Source organism: Anas platyrhynchos, chromosome 5, assembly GCF_047663525.1.
Source record: "Anas platyrhynchos isolate ZD024472 breed Pekin duck chromosome 5, IASCAAS_PekinDuck_T2T, whole genome shotgun sequence".
NCBI classification, from domain to species: Eukaryota; Metazoa; Chordata; class Aves; order Anseriformes; family Anatidae; genus Anas; species Anas platyrhynchos.
In genome coordinates this window covers 36769710-36787358 of record NC_092591.1, presented here as the reverse complement: position 1 = coordinate 36787358, position 17649 = coordinate 36769710, and the positions used below count along the sequence as shown (strand labels likewise).

Below are 17649 nucleotides of genomic sequence, written 5' to 3'. Positions count from 1 at the left end.
GCTGATCATTCTGTGAAAGCTGAGGAAAAAGCTGTAATTAGATTTATTGAGCTGGATGAAACTATAGCACCACTGGACTAATACCTGCATAGACATCACTAAGACCAGGATCAGGATTTATTGCTTCTCACTGTATGAGTCCACCTCCAAACTAGTCACTCTGGTGTCCTTCCATAGCGATGGGAAGAACTGGGCAATTCTAGACACTAAGTTCAGATGCAGAGCTTTAAACTTGAACAAATTGGATCTTATGCTGTGCACCTTTTGGCTCATTACAGACTTCATCAAACGCTCCTAAGGCCTTGTCAATACACAGAGAGCAAGCATCTTGCTCCTACTGCTGGAGCTGACATAGTAACAGTAGAGAGCTCAAATCTATCTGGAGAAGGTTTGTTAACATAACAAGTCAAGTATGCATTTTTCTAGCTGTGTTTACTTAACAAAATGCTCTTGCAACGCCCACAGACCACTGTTCTCCAGCAGTGGCTGTGGAAATGGGCTGAGGTGGCCCTGCCACATTGCAGCTGGGATGCAGTGGGACTCTAAGGAGAAATTATTTAATGGTGAATAGTAAACAGGATTTAGCAAATGAGCTGAGACATGACTGCTGCATACCCAAACTGAAGTGTTCTCAGCTGGGTATCTGTAACTTCACCTCCTGAATTGCAGCTAAAGGAGTTGGAATAGGAGAAATAACCTTTCTTTGGGGAGGGGGTTGGAAGGAGAAAGCTTTTGTCAAAAAACATGTCCACCAAAATCAAATATACTCTTCTATGTGGTCTCCTTGCTCGGAAGCATTTCTCGGGATGCTTCTGGGTTGGGACTTCCATTAAGGTGCTGGACTGTAACAGTAGTGGTGGGTGACCGAGTGAGAAATGAAATGCCTGCTCTTTGTTTTATCAAACAGGTGCAGTGCCATACCTACACGGGATACTGCTGGTGTGTGACACCTGATGGCAAGCCTATTAGCGGTTCTTCTGTACAGAACAAAACTCCTGTATGTTCAGGTACTGTGGGAGTGGCTTCAACAAACACCTATTTGGTTAACTGAAGGGGCATGGGGAGGACATGTCCAATTCAGAGTGCTTAATCTTTACAGGTGACTTGGCCAGTTTACCCAATTTAACACTGCAGTTGCTGCTCGTATCTCGCTGTTTGTTTGCTGGCTTTTGGAACCTGCAAGGAAGCGTGGGCCGTGGCATTTTCACCTGGCAGCTAGGGTGCAAGGCTTACTGGGGAAAAAACACTAAAGTAACAGAGTGGAACCACAGCTTGTGGTAGCCAAGGCAAAAGCCACAGAACTGCTGTGTACACCAAACCCAGCAATCTCCATAACAGATGGGATAACTGTTTTCCATGTGCAATATTTTAAAGAAATGGTTCTCAGGCTGAATTGAGTTGGGTCATACAATCTTGTCGCCTTCAGAGGCTGTCAGAGCGGCATTTAAGCTTCCCAAATCATCATCTTCTGTACTTAAAGCAAACTGAAGTGTTTTTCCCTGCAGTCAAACACAGCATCCTATGGCTCAGATGGGATGGGGCTGGGGGAGGGCTCTTGATTTTCATATGGCCTTAGCTTTATGAGCTGCAGTGAGCAGAGCTGCTGTGGCAGCAGCAGCACACCAGGCACAGGAAGGGATGGGAAGCTGTTCTGTGCTGTTTGAGAGAATTCAAGGGCAACACTAGAGTCATGTCCATCTGCCCCCACAAAAGAGAAGATGGTTGAGAGTAGGATTGTCTAATGTATTAAGTAATGCCATGCAGGGACTGCTGCCTCTGGCATCATGCTTTGCAAACTGCACCCCAAAGGTATTTGATGCACTGCTGCTCTCACACCTTGCCATGTTTGCCTGTTAGATTGGGAGCATAGCAACAGTCAAACCTTTTTTTTTTTTTTTTTTTTAAATCCTTCTCTCTTTGTTCACATCCTCTTTGCTTTAGGGTGTGTTGTGGTAATAAGTAAATGTAGTGACTTGCATGAGGATTCAAGTTAAGTCGGGGAGCTGTCTGGGGACTAGTGAGTCAAATACTGTAGCTTTAGGGGATGCTTAGTGTTTTACAGGTACACGGAAATAAAATAAGGTTAATATCCTATTTTTGTTTAAGGTAAAATGCTACAGTAATTTGGCTTAAGCCTTGGAGCATGACTTTCTTCCATCGTTTGCTAAATATGTTTTTGGTATGGCATTTTTAGAGGATGTTTTGCTGATTTGCTCACTTAATCTTGAGCTGTTTATAAAATTGTCTTACCAAGAACCTAGAGTCATTGTGTTTTGTGGGACATGCAGATGTTAGCCTATGACAACTAATATTGTATATGTACTTCCTACTTGTGATTGAGCAGTAGACCTGTGATGAACAGATCTGCAAGTGAAAGTACCTAGGCAATAAAGCTTAGGGCTTGTCTTGACTGGACTCTTGGGCCTGTCAGAGCTGCCTCCTTGGAACTGACTTTAGAGCCACGTTTCCTGCATGATCAGTAATCACTAAAACTGTTTAATAATGTGCACAGCAGAAGCATTTTCTTGGGAATAAAGCTATTCCACAAAAAAAAAAAAAAGCTTGTCATAGATTTTTATATTTTGGTAACAGATTTAAGAAAGCCTTTATTATCTGCTCAAGTTTTAGTGTAAAACTCATGATGCAGCACTAAAGCAAACTACAGAAACAAGTGCAGAATCATATATATAATATGAAGCATGAAGTGTATATTAGAAAAAACAGGATGTGTCCTATTTGAGTACATGCTGGATCTTATCCAATGTCCCTTCTCAAACAGCTGGGGATGTTCAGGGCTTGGTTGAAATCCATTTTCTGGAAATTGTCCCACTTAATCCCTTCCTTTAGAATACTGCCCCTTGCATTCCCTGTGCACTCTCACCACCTGTTTTTGATTTGTTCTTCCTGACGTTTGCAAACCAAAGAAGTGACTCTTATTGATCTTTCCCTCTTGCCCTTGGATTTATTCCAGGTTTCTTACTAGTGCACTGCTGTGTTGAGCTTTTTTAAATCACTGGATCCAGCTACTAAAGATTTGTTGTTTACCCACATCCTGATTTAACATCCTTAATGCATAAAACTTTCATATGCTCTCCTAGTTGGTTGAAGCCACAGGATCTCTGAATCCTAAACCAAGCTGTTGGCAAGTAAATAGACACTTTGTAGGCTTAGATGTTGATTGTTTGCATGTAACATTACATGTTTTGTGTGATTGTTCAACACCTAAAAAGTTGTCTTTTTTCTTTCCTTTTTTTCCTCTTTAGGTTCTGTAACTGATAAACCGTCAGGCCAGGGTAACTCAGGAAGGAAAGGTGAGTGGAGTCCTGTGCTTCAGCAACTTGTTTTGTAATAGCAGTTGCCCAGCCAAGTCTGTGACATAACTTAAAACCTGGGTTTCTAAACAGCTTTGTGTGTGAGGGGCTTACATGCCTTTAGACCTTCCCCTGCAGTAGGACAAGTAAGATGACAGTCTGTGCATCACCCTTGGGTGATGCCAGCCAGGGTTGTCCTGTCCCAAGTGTAGTATCCGGCATTTGCTTATGTTGAACTTCATGTGACTGGTGATTGATGAGCTGACTGCTCAGCCCTCTAATTTGCCAAGATCTCTTTGCAAGGCTGCTCTGCCCTTGAGAGAGTCAACAGCTCCTCCCAATTTAGTGTCATCTGCAAGCTTACTCAGTATGCCTTCAAGTTCTGCATCCAAGTCATTTATCATTTATCACCCGTAATGTTCTAGTTTTGTCTAGCTGTATGCTGGACACTTTTCCCAGAAGGATACTGTGAGAAACAATATTGAAAGCTTAATTGAAATCCAGAAAGTTTATATAAACTGACTTCCCTTGGTTGACAATGTGGGTAACCTTGTCATAAAAGGAAATAAAGTTCATTAAACAGGATTTTTGACCCATATGGGCTGTGACCAATGACCGCGTTGTCTTTCAGGTGTTTTTCGATAACTCCCAGGATAATTTTCTCCATAATTCAGTTCATCCCTAATTCAATTCAAATCAATTACTTCTGAGACTTCAAAATGCAGGAAAATGCCTACCTTGATGCCTAATTTTAATTTGAAAAACATTTTCCATGCTGGGACTGTCCAGTCCCAAAGACACTTAACAGAAATTATAGGTGGTTATGCTCGAAGCAGTGATGCATTTTGAGAGTATCTGCTGTACAGGCTGCTGGTTGTATATGGTAGCTTAGGAAAAGGTAGGGAGAAGAAAGATGCAAAGAGACCTACTTATTTAAGCCTGAATGCTGAAGCGTGCTTCTTACTTCAGATAAGGATGTGTCTCTGTAAACCTGTAATTATGTGTTAAACATCACAGCCTGTGTAATTGCCACCTGAACACATTGTTATCATGCTTTTAATACAGTTGTTGTTAGCCTAGCCTAAGATAAAAGCAAATCAAGTAGCTCTTGCAATCTGCATTATTTTAGAGTGGGGGTTGTTTGTAGGTTTCGTACCTGAGTAGTTCAGGTCTGTTATGGAATTGGAAGCAGCTGATACTGTATTTCTTAAGAAACAGAGCAAGGGGGGAAATGTTGGAGGTTTTTTTTCCCCCTACCTCACCCCTTTTATTAACTCAAAAGCTGGAACATACAGAAGAAGAGAACTATAAATGAAAGGAATTAATCTAAAATTTGTAATATAATTTGACTGTTCTTGGTGCTCCCTGTGGCATCCTATTTTAAGAATGCTAAGCTTGGTCACGTGGATGGAAAGACATTCTATGCAGTCAGTAGCTGTCAAGAAAAGGAAAACATCTTCCTTTTGGCCAGCATGCTACAAGCAATCATGTAAACTTTACATCCCCTCCAATTCTGAGTGTTCATCTGTTGAAAGCCCCCCCACAAGCCTTTCTCCATCATGTCAGAAAAATCCTGGTGAACAATTATTAAATAGTCTGTACAGGACTTTTAAAATGTGAAATGATTTGAAATGAAATAATTTGGTTTAACCTCTGGGGGAGTTAGCATTATTCCTCTGGCTTGTGAAGAGTGTTTGGTCTAAAAATTAATTTGCACTTATCAGTGCTTCTTTTCGACCTATTGCTGTGATGCAGAATTCCAGTATTGGGTTTTGTGGAAAGCAAGCCAGTACCAAGAACAGGCAGCCTGGCTTCCTTAAAGCAAATCATTTCACAGGAGCCCTGGCTTCTCTGAAGGCTGGTGACTAGCCAGCATGGCTATAACCACGTTTTAGTGGAGCATTCTGAGTCTTTCTGTACAGATAGACCTTTGCAGGAAGACAAACAGGACATGATGAAGAGGAGAGAAGTCCAGCAGGAACTGGGTCAATGATGACTTCGTAGAGGCACATTTTGGAAACGTCTGAAGCAGTCACTTTGAGCAACTGCCATCTGACTTAGCTTTTGGAATTTCCACACTCCTCTTTCCACCCCTGGATGAGAGTCCCTGGGTCAAATCGTATTATCTGGCACAGAATAGGCTCTTTCAGGAGGTGAAGGAATAGCTAAGACTCTCAGATGTGATTTCCTTTATCCCATTCATACAGGAATGTAAAATATGGAGCTAATAAACTTTGTATGATGTTGATGCCTTTCAAGTCTTCAGGGCAAAATAGTTCTTTGGATAGAGGCTGCTCTGCCTAGGGAACCATACAGGTGGATAGCCTTAGGCTATTAGGTAACAAGTGAAAGGGGAGACTTTAGTAGCATATTAGCTGCCCTCTAGGAGAGACAAATTAATGTTGGAAGAGGAAAATGACCGGCTGTCGGTAATAGCTCTCTTTCTTCAAATGTTTTGGCGTACTTTGTAGAGGTCAATAGGTATGATGGAGAAGATGTGAAGTAACATGTGCTTCCTGTTCACAGGCTGTCTCATTACTGATGAAAAGAAAATGAAATGACTCTATGGTCATTGGCTTGATATGTAGTTCCTGAAGTGGCTCTGTGGAGCTTTCTGCAGAGAACAGGCAAAAGTGCTGGCAAGAAATCCTTTTTATTTTTAAATCTCATGCTCTGGTTGTCCATGTTCTCATTGCTGCTGTTTCTGTATGATGTAATGCCAGTTACTCATATAATTTGCCCTGTAAGGTAATTTAAATCAAATCAAATTGGCACCAAATTTAAAACTTTAAAATAGCCAGTACTGATTTGTTCTGTGTGTGTGGAGTGCTCTGCTGCTGGAAGGCAAAGGCCTGGGCCCAGGGAAACAGTGACTTACTCTTATATGGTAGCATGGAAGCCTGGATTCTCCAGGACTTGCAGTTCAGACTTTTACCACTGGTCCTCCTGTCTGAATTCAGCCTGCTTGAATTTTTTTATAAACAAAGTCCTTTCAGGTTTGTCCATCTGACCCATGAAAGGACCTCTCATCCCCTCCATCTCTAAGGCCTAGTGCCCTAATGAAACACAGCTCAGTGCCAAATGTTTGTCCCGAGCTACAGTTCATCAGGTGCACTGAAGCTTGATAAAGAGTTTATCCTTCCACTGTCATTGCCCTCTCCTCAAACCTTTTTGGAGTAAACTAACACTCTAGTTCTTTGTTTTCTTGCATGTTGCACTGTGCTGTTCTGTACTAAGGCACAGGTTTTCCAAATATTTCAGTCCATGCCTTTAACAAAGAGGGAAGTGTTGAGGTAGTACTGCCTGTCTGGCAGTGCTTGGAACCAACACCACCCAGCACCATATGCCCTGGCATCCTCACTTGAAGAGAACTGCCCACTGTATGAGCACAAGGCAATGGGAAGTACAGCTTTTGGGCTGCTGGTGAGGGTTGGTGATGGTGATGGTTGTGCAGCCCTTCCTGCACAGCCAGCCTACTGATGAAAATGGTCATTCAGTCGACCACCATGCTGTGAGAGTAGTGAGGCTTTCAACAAATGACTTGGGGAACTATGTTATGTTAAGATGCTCTAAGCTTGGTTCTCCAGGTGGACTGAGTGATCCTGAAGTGAAAACGAGGAAGGACACTCCTTACCTAGAAGATGAAGTAGCCCAGCCAGGCTGACACACACTGTTCCTTCAGGCAGGTGCAGAATAAGTGCCCAGGACCCTTGTCAGAGGCTGCAGTTATTCCTGGGTGAGATTAGGATATCCAGAAACTGCAGATTTCTGTCACTGTCTGTTCCATATTCCTGCTTGTGCCTTGTACAATCCTTTCTTATAAGGAGCTTCTTGCACTAATTTACTCCAGCTGCTGCTTAGTTTGAAAGCCTGAGAGACTTGGAAGATGCACACAGTCCCCTAGAGTGCTGGATATCCATCCCCCCCCCTCCCACTGGGAACTTCTTAATATTTTAAGATGCAGCAAAAGGCATCCTTGGAGCCAATATGACTGGATTTCTTCCCTGCCTAAAGAATGCAGATTGTTCCTTTCCAGCCAAAGGCAAGTTGTGCCACACGTTGGAAACAAAACAAGCAAGCACAAAACAAAACTTTATTTTCTTTATCTGTGGAATGTTGGTGCTTTAGGACTCAAAGATGCAGACTTGGCATATTGCAACCATGAGTAGCATTTTTTCACAGTCACTAAGCAAACTTTTAAAAAGTAGGCTGCTCAGGAGACAGGGGTAATAAGAAATTACGTGACTGCTTTTTATATTCATTAAATCATGCAGTCTTCCTACTTAAAACTGGAAGCAGAGTGAATTAAAATTGAAGAGAGATCAGAAAAGAGAGAAGGTGAAAATCGAGGTGGGGATAGTGGTTTGTTAGTCATTGTAACTATTCTGGATGCCGTCTTAATATCATTTTAAATAAACTGAATGAAAGAAATGGGAAAGGAAGTGCATTCTCTAATCTGGGATTAAAAGATGATGCAAGTACAGGTAAATATGGGCTGGCTGAACTCTTGATGTCAGTCATTGTGAAGAGTCTTGCATGGTATGTATGAACTCCTTTCTTCTTTCATGAAGTCTCTTGCAGTGTGTGAAGTTCCAAGCCTGTTTTGACTAGCTTTGTTTCCCGGTTGCAAAAGCTGGCAACAACATCTGCAGTTCCCTGAGCCTGGGGCAGGTACGGTGATGTTAGTGGAATGTGAGCTCTGATGGCCCCACAGGAGACAAAGTCTGGGTGGAGATGTTTTACGCTTACTGTCTTACGTGCAGGCATTGAATTCAGTGCTTTGACTTTCCCATGGAGTTGCGAAAAGCTTTGCCCAATGAGTCTGCAGACAAGTTGAGTTTCTGCAAGAAAGCACTGAGGCAATTTGAGGAACCTAAGATAAACAACTTAAAATTCCTGTCAATTAAAAATCTGGAATGGGGTTCCTCCTTGTGGGTTTAGCTGCACGAAACGGGCACAGAGGAAAATCGCAGTTGGAGCTGTGGGCAAGTGGGCCCATTCTGTGGCTCTTCTCCTGCTGGCTTCCAAGAGCCTTACTTGCAGCAAATGTTAATGGACTAGTTGTGCCGCCAGTAGACTGAGCAATTTGAATCAGTAATGAGCCATTAGTCTGAGTCAGTAATTAGACCGAGCAGTAAAGGGTGAATGCTCTCCTCAGGCAAACCTAAGCGGAGGACGGCTTGTGCTAATGTAAATAAATGGAAGTGTTTGTACATGGAGACCTGGAAGCTTTGTCTGCTGGTGGTAAGAAGTCAGGTGCAGCCAGCGCTAATTCACCTGCTGCCTGCTTGCAGGGAGGGGAGCATCCCGCCTCTGCAGCAGTCAGTACATCTCACAAGTATGAACAGACAGATAACATCTTGACAAAAACGTCCTGCTCCATAGACAGGGCTGTCAAAGGTCTATGTGACTGAAAGCTGAGACTTGAGTCTGTGCCTTCTCTGCTTTTTCTGGATTCATCAAGGTACTGATTGAATGTGAAGCAGAGCCGCGCTATTGCACAAACCAAGCTTCAAGCACTCAATTATTACTGCCTCTCTAACCCGATAAATAATGAGAAAATGCTTTGTGATGTCTTTAGCAGCTTGTAGTAGCTACAGGAAAGATAAAGTATCACATGGCCTCCATCAGTGATGTGGAAGAAATACAAGTTTACTTGGACAGAACAAAGTCAAGAGATGGTTATAACTGGTGGTCAACATCTCATGATGAATTTCTTGCAGAACATAGGCAGGTACTAAGTCTGCAGTGCTACTCACACAATTCTGGATCCTGTGTGTTATTTATTTTGAGATAAATAACATCCCAATTTGTAAGTCTGGATGAGAGAGAATTTTCATGCAATGATTGCTTGCTGAACTGTTTGTCGCCTGGAGTATTCCTAAGCAAGAACTGACACTTTCTGTCAGGTCTTTTCTTGGTAAAATACAGACAGGCATACACAAATTGTCTGTGTGTAGCGTAGCTAGGTGGAGAGTCAGGCTGTGCTATGCACGGGTAAATCATCTGCTTCTGACAGCATCAGACTTGCTGTGGTGGTGCTGTATGAATGCTCCAAGCTCTTCACATGCAAAAGCTTTGTTTGTCCCACCATGTGACAGTGGCTTGCTGTGAAATTGGTGTGAGAACTCAGGTGGCTGAGGAGGAACTGGGAGAAGTTAGAACAACAATAAAGCTGCATAGGTCCTGCAAAAGCCTCAGTGAGCTGCGAATAAAATATTCTGTAGATGAAGTTTGCAGTACATAAATTTCTGATTAGCACATATTTGTATTTCCAAGCAAACTTAGGGTGGGAATTAAAGTTTGCTTTTCCATTTAAAAAAATAATAAAAAAGGATCTGTAAATATAACTAATCTGTAGGCTTGTCTGTTTGCAGATGTTAAGAATTCAGTCTAGTTCTTATCGCTGTTCCTATATCATACGTGGTATGCAAATTTGCTGTTAAATGCCAATCAGATGTAATTGTAGAAAGCAAGTGAATTTCACAGATATAGCAGACTGTAGCTTGCCAGTGGTGCTAATAGTACTGGCTTTGTAAGATAGAGAACCCAGCTCTTACCTGAGAATCCTGATCAGTGTCTGTAAGAACAGAGGCATGTCGTTTCTCAATACCACGGATACTGGACCACTTTTCGAGGACAGAGCAATGTTCTAGGAAGCACCTAGATTTGTCTCGCTAATCAGAGTTTTTGAAATATTGAGGACGAGAAGAAATATTCAACCTCAAAATTGTTATGTAAACAGTAGAATTAAAAACAATCCTTTTGGATCCCCCACATCACTGACTTGTCTGAAATTGTTTAGCTTTTCATCAAGACATTTTCTGTGGGCCTCAGAACATATGTATCAAATTTGAGGCTGGAGAAAGTTTCATTGGCAAGTTTAAGCAGAAGGCAAATTTTGTTTTAAAGTATATTTTGTTTGATATAATGCAAGAATTCTGCTTTCATCTATAAAGAACCAGTTCTAATCTGTAGGTTAGTCTATATAATATGACTTAATAAAATTGTAGTTTACAAGTGTTGTTATAGCAATCTACAGACTATTTATGTCTGTAATGTCTTAAGGACAGCTGTAAAGGTTTTTAAATGATTAAGTCATGGTATTGAGCAGCCTGGTGAGTAGATCTAATAAGCAGGCTAACAATTGATTAAGCAACATCTGTTAAAGTATTATTAACTGTTTATGTGCTATACATAGATTTCTGGTGTCTGACCAATTACAGCTTGCAGAGAAAAGAAATAGTTCTAGGGACTGTGGGCTGCTTTTTGTTGAAGCACTTCATAGCTCTGTGGCCTCAATGCCTTTTCTTTTTTAAAGAGTTGTTAAAAAAAAAAAAAATCTTTCTAAACTATTCAAGTATGTGGATCAGCATGCCAAGATGCTATCCTATTACAATATGTATTTCTCTAGATCCTTTCAAACAGCATTGTTATAACTTTGAGATTAATAATCCTAGACTTCCTGTCTTCTGTAGCTCTTTTTTACTTAATAACAAACCTGAGGATAAATTGGAGGAATTGATGTGTTTTCAGATAAATTAACCTAAAATATTTTTTTTTTTACCAACCTAACATGATCCTATTTTGTTTGAGTATTTGTATCCTGCAAAAGAATCTAGACATCTAACTGTTGTTTTTCCTCAAGCCAGAGTAATGCAATGGGAAATTTATTTTAAATTTTGGGGGTGGTGGTTCTAGCTGAGTGGCTGGAATTACGCTCCTTTCAGGCCCTTTACCCAATGAGTTGTATCAACATCTCTCTCTACAGGAGATAAGCTACAAAACTGTGATGGGAAAGCTTGAATGCATGCAGTGTGTGTGCTCATAAGTAAGGTACGGGGAGGCTGGATGGGCAACCACAATCTTTGTTCAAGTTCCTGAGATGGCACCTATGGGAACTAAAGCACAGCTTCACAGCTTAGGGATATGGTTTAGTGGGGACTGTTAGTGTTAGGTTAGAGGTTGGACTCGATGATCTTAAGGTCTCTTCCAACCTAGAAATTCTGTGATTCTGTGAATAATGGTTTCCCTTCATATGTACTCGCCTGTTTTATTTTTTATTTTATATTGACATCAAGGAAAATGTGTTATAAAATGCTTTGATAACAGGAAGGGATGGGAGAAGTCCTCCTCAAGGACTGCATTTCTCTGGGCTGCATCCATGCCTTTTACTACATGTTACTGTGCTCAGCTTGGAGCTCAGGTTATGATGGGACCTTCAGATGCTGCAGCAAGGCCATCCTTAAGTGTAAGGACGTGGCAGGTTTCAACTTGACTGTTCAGCTGCCCGCAAAAACACCTTTAGTTGATGATGGCTCTTAAGTTCAGTCAAACTTATCTTGAGCAGTCAATCTGTAGATGTCTGGCAGTCTGTAACATTACGGAATGATCTTCCTCCTCGTAAAATACAAATATTTTAAGTTTGAGAATGAGGTCTCACTTGTAGCTGAACAGTTTCATGTTTGTGATCCATATTCAGTACATACTGATTTCCTTCTCAAGCACGTTAGGTTCTTTGGAGGCCCTTCCAGCACAACTCAGTTACTCTACTTACTCATTTGCCTCCTTCAGTTTTTCTTTATCCCTTCCCTTATACAGAAAAACTATTCCTTCAGTTTCATAATCAAATATAAAAACTGCTTTAGACTAAACACAGATCTTGGAGTGAACTACCTGGGATGATATTGTTAGAAAGCAGAGTTGCGCTCCCTCAGAGTTCTGAGTTCTGCTCTTAATGGTCTGAGAGGAAAGACAAAAAAACAACCTGCAAAAAAGAAACAATGAAAAAAAAAATATTTTCCTCTCTTTCCCTAGTTTGCACGCATGCAATGTACATGTAGCGGTGAGGTATCCATTCTCTTTGCCTGCAAGGAAATGAAAAGGCGTATTGTAAGCCCAAGGCCGGCCTGGTTGTCAGCCAGGAATTAGTCCTCTAAAGGAGAAAGGGAGAGGGGCTGGCGAGAGAAGAGGCAGGAGGGGGGGCTGAAAGGGTGAAAGTACACTTTGAGATAGGTTCAGTGCACATGGCTAGAGATGCAAGGGGTCTTGTGCTTCCTCGGCATGCAGGTGTCGGGAGAAAGGAAGGGAGCTTGTGTTCTAATACACAGGCATGTGTCTGGGGGAGCAGGGTCAAAAATTTAGACTATTTACTTAATCCCCTGGAACGGCTTTTTTTCTCTTCTGTTTTCTTTTTGTGTTTAACAGACTGCTTTACAGGGGACACGTGTGGTAATTAACACATGCAGCTGTAGGGCTTCAGCCATATGTCTGAATTTCAAATGGCCATTGATCTGGGAAATTTGCTGCCGTCACCACCCCCCACTTGTAGGTTGTATTCCTTGAAGATGTAGGGCAGTTTATAGAGCCTTTGCCTTGAAGAGACCAGCGCTGGAAGGAGAGGAGTGAAAGGGAGTCTGTCTGATCTTGGGGAGAGAGGGAAGAAAGACTGAGATCCTAATCACACCCTTCGTGCCCCTTGCCCCAGGCCACCATATATTTCAGGTAGCTACCACAACATTCCCAAAGCTAGGAATATGATCACCGCTCATAAGAAGCTTGCTCAACAATCATTATTTTCTTCTCTCAGTGAAGCAATTTAAGATTAAAATCACAATATCCTTGCCTGCCTTTCAGGCGTGTGCTCCCTCTTCCACAGCTGCAGGTATCTGCTCCCTTGCAGAGTCTGGAAGCAGCAAGGGGAGAGTTGGCTGGGGGTTCTGAGGGCTCTGAGCAGCCTTCTGCGAGAGGTAGTCAAGGGGGGAGAGGGGGAGTAGCAAAAGCTCCTTCACATCAAAGCTGAGGGTCCTCGAAGTAGACATCTGATATATTGTGGGTAGAATTGAACCAGAGACTAAACAAAACAGTCATATGGTGGCTGTTGCTTTTGTCTAAGTGTGATCAGGCAGCTGCTCACAGTGCTACAGAGCCTTCTGTGGGCTTCTGCACAAGTCTGGGGGAACATCTAGTGCTGAAGTCTTATTATGAGACACAGTGTCTTAAAATACATATTTGTGCAGATTTTTTTGCTCAATTTTATTTCAAATGTTTTTTCAAGGCAGAAGGAGCCAAACAGAAGATGGTTCAAACTTCAGATACCACGGTTTAAAATCCTGCAGTATCTGTCATACTACTGGTGGTTAGTGGGTGAGATAAAAACATATGTTCCTACCAAATGGGAAGCTATAAAAAAAAAAAAAAAGGTACATCTGTCCTCTTCCTCTTCCCACCCTTCAGTCTATTTTTAGCTTTCTTGTTGGTGTGTGTATATTCAGAGAAGTCTGGCTGCCTTCCTTGGTCTCATCACTCCACGGTGTAAGTAATGCTGACACTACGGAGGTGTTGCTGCTCTGGGAAGAAAAGCACGTTCCTAACAGTGAGTGTGTGCTCCAACTCTTGCTGAAGTGGGACTGTGGTTTACCCAGCCCTTATAATCCCGCTGTTCTGTTTCCCTGTGTTCTGCCTCTGTGTCCTCTCCACCTTCCTGGAGAAGTTAGTGCCAGGACTGCCTGCACCAAGCGTGTACCATATTGCTTCTTCTGACTTAATTCCTTTTTTCACCTTGATACTACGGACAGTGCTCCATTTTGGGACAAGATGGCCTAATATCCCTTCTGCAGATTAGCATGAGATTTTCCAAATAATTTGGTCATAATGACAAGCACTTGGATACAACTTCTGTTACACAGATGCAGGGCCCAGTTCTCCTTTATTCACTGTTAAAACTGTTAACTAAATTTACAACTTCTATAGTTGTTGTATTTACTTTCAATCATCTCTCTCCCTGAAGTTCTTGCAGGGGGCTTGCAGTTTGTATGCTGCAAAGTTTTACATTCTGAAATTATCTGCTGAGAAATAAAAGTTCAGCGTGTAGAGGTTGGGACCAGCATTTACATATGATGTTTCTAGGCAAACTGTATGCTGGGGCCAACGGACTGTAGGCCAAAGTGATTTTTAATGTTTTCTCTGCTGCTGCCTAGTTGATTTCATCAGGCACATGAAAAATACAAAGGAAAATTAATTCTGGCACGGTGGGATTGGCAATACGCTCATTTTTCAAGGTAGAAATAATACAGAGTTTATACAATCACTAAGAAATTACTTTTTAAATTATTTGCTGGAAGCAAGAACAGCAACAGAATAGAGAAGATACAGCAGTAATGGGGAAATATTGCCTTCTTCCAAAGAGTTATGGCACTTTGTGTATGGGGAAAGGGAGGGACTCCGCTCAAAGGGCAAAACAGTCAAACCTAGTACAGTGGGAATGGTAGGCTAACACATGGATGCACACACAACTCACATCCTAGCAGCTCCCTCAAGAGCCTTTGATTGAATGAAAACCAGGTTCTTTTAAGGTTTTTCTGTCGATTTGAGCCACTATGGGATTGAATTGAAGGATTTGTCTTAAGACAATTAAAAACATCACTGGGCTAGTTATTATCCTCGGGGCAGGGATGCTGCTGGAGGAGTTACTTTGATTCTGTAAGTCAGAGCTAATGACAACAGGGTGTATTTCCAAGTCATACCATGCCTTGTGATTTCTGTCGAGCTTCACAAATGGAACTGCTGCGTGGGTCTGGGAGGGTGGGAATGACAAGTCTCTGAAGATGGCAGGGGGGACAGGCGACAATGTCTTCACAGCTTGAGTAATTCCTTGCTGAAGAAAACAATTTTTTGTGCAAGTCTGAGCTGGAGATGGTCCCAAACTGCCTTGACCCGTATTTATTACCTGCTTCTCCTTTTTGGCAGGTAAGGTTCAAATCTGCCTTTTGAGATTTATTTTCCCATTGCTTCCATTTTGCATTTTTGATAGGAATTTGGCTGTGGAGTCTAAAAAATTGTAAAACTGCATAAGGTAAACCCATGTGCAACGAGAGGTCTTCCCCCTGAGGCTGCTTTGCATTTGGTTTTAGAAATTAATCACTACGAACCAAACTGAAATCTGATTGTTTGCTTCTCTGTCCATCTCTTATGGGTATACTTTGATAGAAGAGACCTCAGTGTTGGATTTTTGGCTTAAAAGTGAACTGAAAATTTTAGTTAAGTTCAAAATGGCAGAATGTGGGTGCAAGTTCCTGTTTCTGAATTAGTTCTGTATTCAGGCTGCTGAAGAGATGCTGCTTGTCCAAAACTCCAAGCCTACAAAATTGGATAAGACTGGGGTTTACTGTTCAGTTTGAACAAAAATTTGTTGGGGAAAAAAAAAAAAAGGAAATGTTGTTTTTCTGGCTTCAAGGTTTTGAAATCTCCATTTATTGCTCACGAGTTAGATTAAAATGGTTCACATAAACTTGAGACACCCTGCTTTTCTACCAGATGAGTTGATAGCACTGTAGTTGGGATCTTTGCTTGGGAAAGGGAGACCCACACCTTGCTCTCTGAATTAGATCAGTGCTCTAAATACCGGCTTTAATTATTTTCAGCTTCTTGCTTTGTCTTTTGCTTGGTAGCATGCCTGTATACCTGAGGAAAGATATGATTTGGAAAGCTACATTTTTGAAATTGGTGAAAACAGCAAATTTTCAGAAGTACTGAAGCAAACTTAACAGCACCAGAAAGTTCACAACCAGCTCACCTTATCTGAGCATTTAAGAATGCCACTTGTTCCTAGAATAACATTTGTCTTTCTCTGCATTGGCACCAAAATCCCTAAGAGTTCTGTCATCAAAATGAAGTATAATAGCTTATTTTTCAGCTGCATTGCTCCCCATGCAGCAGTATTAGGAAGATTTTTTTTTTTCCTCCCCAGCAAGGTTTGCATAACTTATGAGTCAGGTATTTAAGTGGTAATTACCATAGGGCTTGGTTCAACCTGCAGAGTTCAAATCTGAATCTGGATCTGAACTTTCCCAGAGGCAGGGGGTGTGTTTGGACATTGTGTTGGTTTGACCTACTATAGGGCCAGCTCTGAAATGCAGATCCAGATGTGGACTGGGATTCTGTGTCCCGAGTATGAGACATCTAGGGACACTTGCTTTGTTTAAGCCGACTCCCGTTAAATAAAACATAATTGGAATAATATAAAACTGGATCTCACTTTGGGGAAGGTGTCTACAGCATCGTGTCTGAAGGGTAATATCTTGCTGTGCCTTTATTTTTCCAAGAGAGCCAATTGCTGAAAGCTATAAAGAATTAGAAGGAGTTAGAGGGCACGTTTAATTTGGCTAATTGCTGTAGAAGCAGTTTGAGAAGACAGGCAGCAAATGAGGATGCTGGATTTTACAGAGATACTATCTGAATCCTGGGATTCAAAAATGTTAAAGCCCCTGCATCCCAGATACCAGAGCATTGCTATTAATACAGAGTGCCGCTCCGGGCCCTTTTGACACGTTTGCTTTTGAAGGACCAGGAGCAGGAAGAGAGAGCTCTTTGTTTGCAGGCAGAATAAACTCATTGTACACCCGGACAATTAACTCTTCAATCGACTTGCCAGCCTCTGTAAAGCCCTCCAGCCCCTCTCTGTCTATCTCCAGCCCTATTCAGGCACTTAACCGCACCGATGTTTTTTTGTTTATTATTCTGAAAAAGTCCTTCACAAGAATAGTCGGAGCGGATCAACATTGTCCTCCCAGCAGCATTTATCTCCGCCTGGCAGTGAATGTGTCAATCAGGAATCAAAAAGCCAAACAGAGGAGGCTTTGAGTTGTGTCACGGAGGTCAGAGGGACTTCCAGCTGTCTGTGCGTGGGACAGGCTTTCTCGCAGGGCGAAGAATGGTGCTGCCATACAAACGCACTGACTGCGCTGGACCACAAAGTCCTCGGGGCTCGAGGGGCTTTTTTCATGTTGACGCACCTGCAAGGGAGATGTGAGGAGGGAGCCGGGGGTGTGGGGGGAACTAATGCCTTCCAGAAGGCGCACTGGAGGCTGCTCGTGCTATCTGGATGATGCCTACAGTGCGCTGCTGCAGTAATCACTGCCTGCGTTGGTACAGCACACAGAGTAGTTGATGTAGGAAGGGAAAAATGACTGCCATGGAAGTCAGTCTGTGTAGTTGGAGCTCCTTAAGCTCTTACCCATTCAAAACTTGGGCATGTTTTCACCTTTTTAATCAAAGCTTTCCTATATTTTAGTCTGTGTCTTAAGTGTTTATGGATTATATCTGAAGGGAGCACATTGTAGTTCCCCTCTTAAAATGAAGACAACGAAGACTGAATTCTCACTTTTGATAATTTGGTTTTGAAAGTTGTTTTTTTTTTTTTCCTTAACAGCTGTAGGATCTCCATGCATAGAAATGGAAAGGGGTGTGAAAACCTGGCAGGGAAAACTCTTTGCACTGGTGCATTTGCATTTCAGCTGCTTGGCAAGAAATTATCTTGATCTGGCTGGATCATAAGAAT

General features: G+C 42.0%; 1 protein-coding gene across 8 annotated transcripts in view; it reads left to right on the top strand.

The window, feature by feature from the left end:
• Nucleotides 1-17649, top strand: part of SMOC1 (SPARC related modular calcium binding 1) — a 124162-nt gene that overhangs the window by 53531 nt on the left and 52982 nt on the right. For all 8 annotated transcript variants that reach the window (XM_027459717.3, XM_072038837.1, XM_038179496.2 and 5 more), the window contains 2 exons: nt 908-1007; nt 3264-3311. In XM_027459717.3, coding sequence (XP_027315518.3) covers nt 908-1007; nt 3264-3311 — 148 coding nt within the window. The remainder of the gene's footprint in view (nt 1-907; nt 1008-3263; nt 3312-17649) is intronic.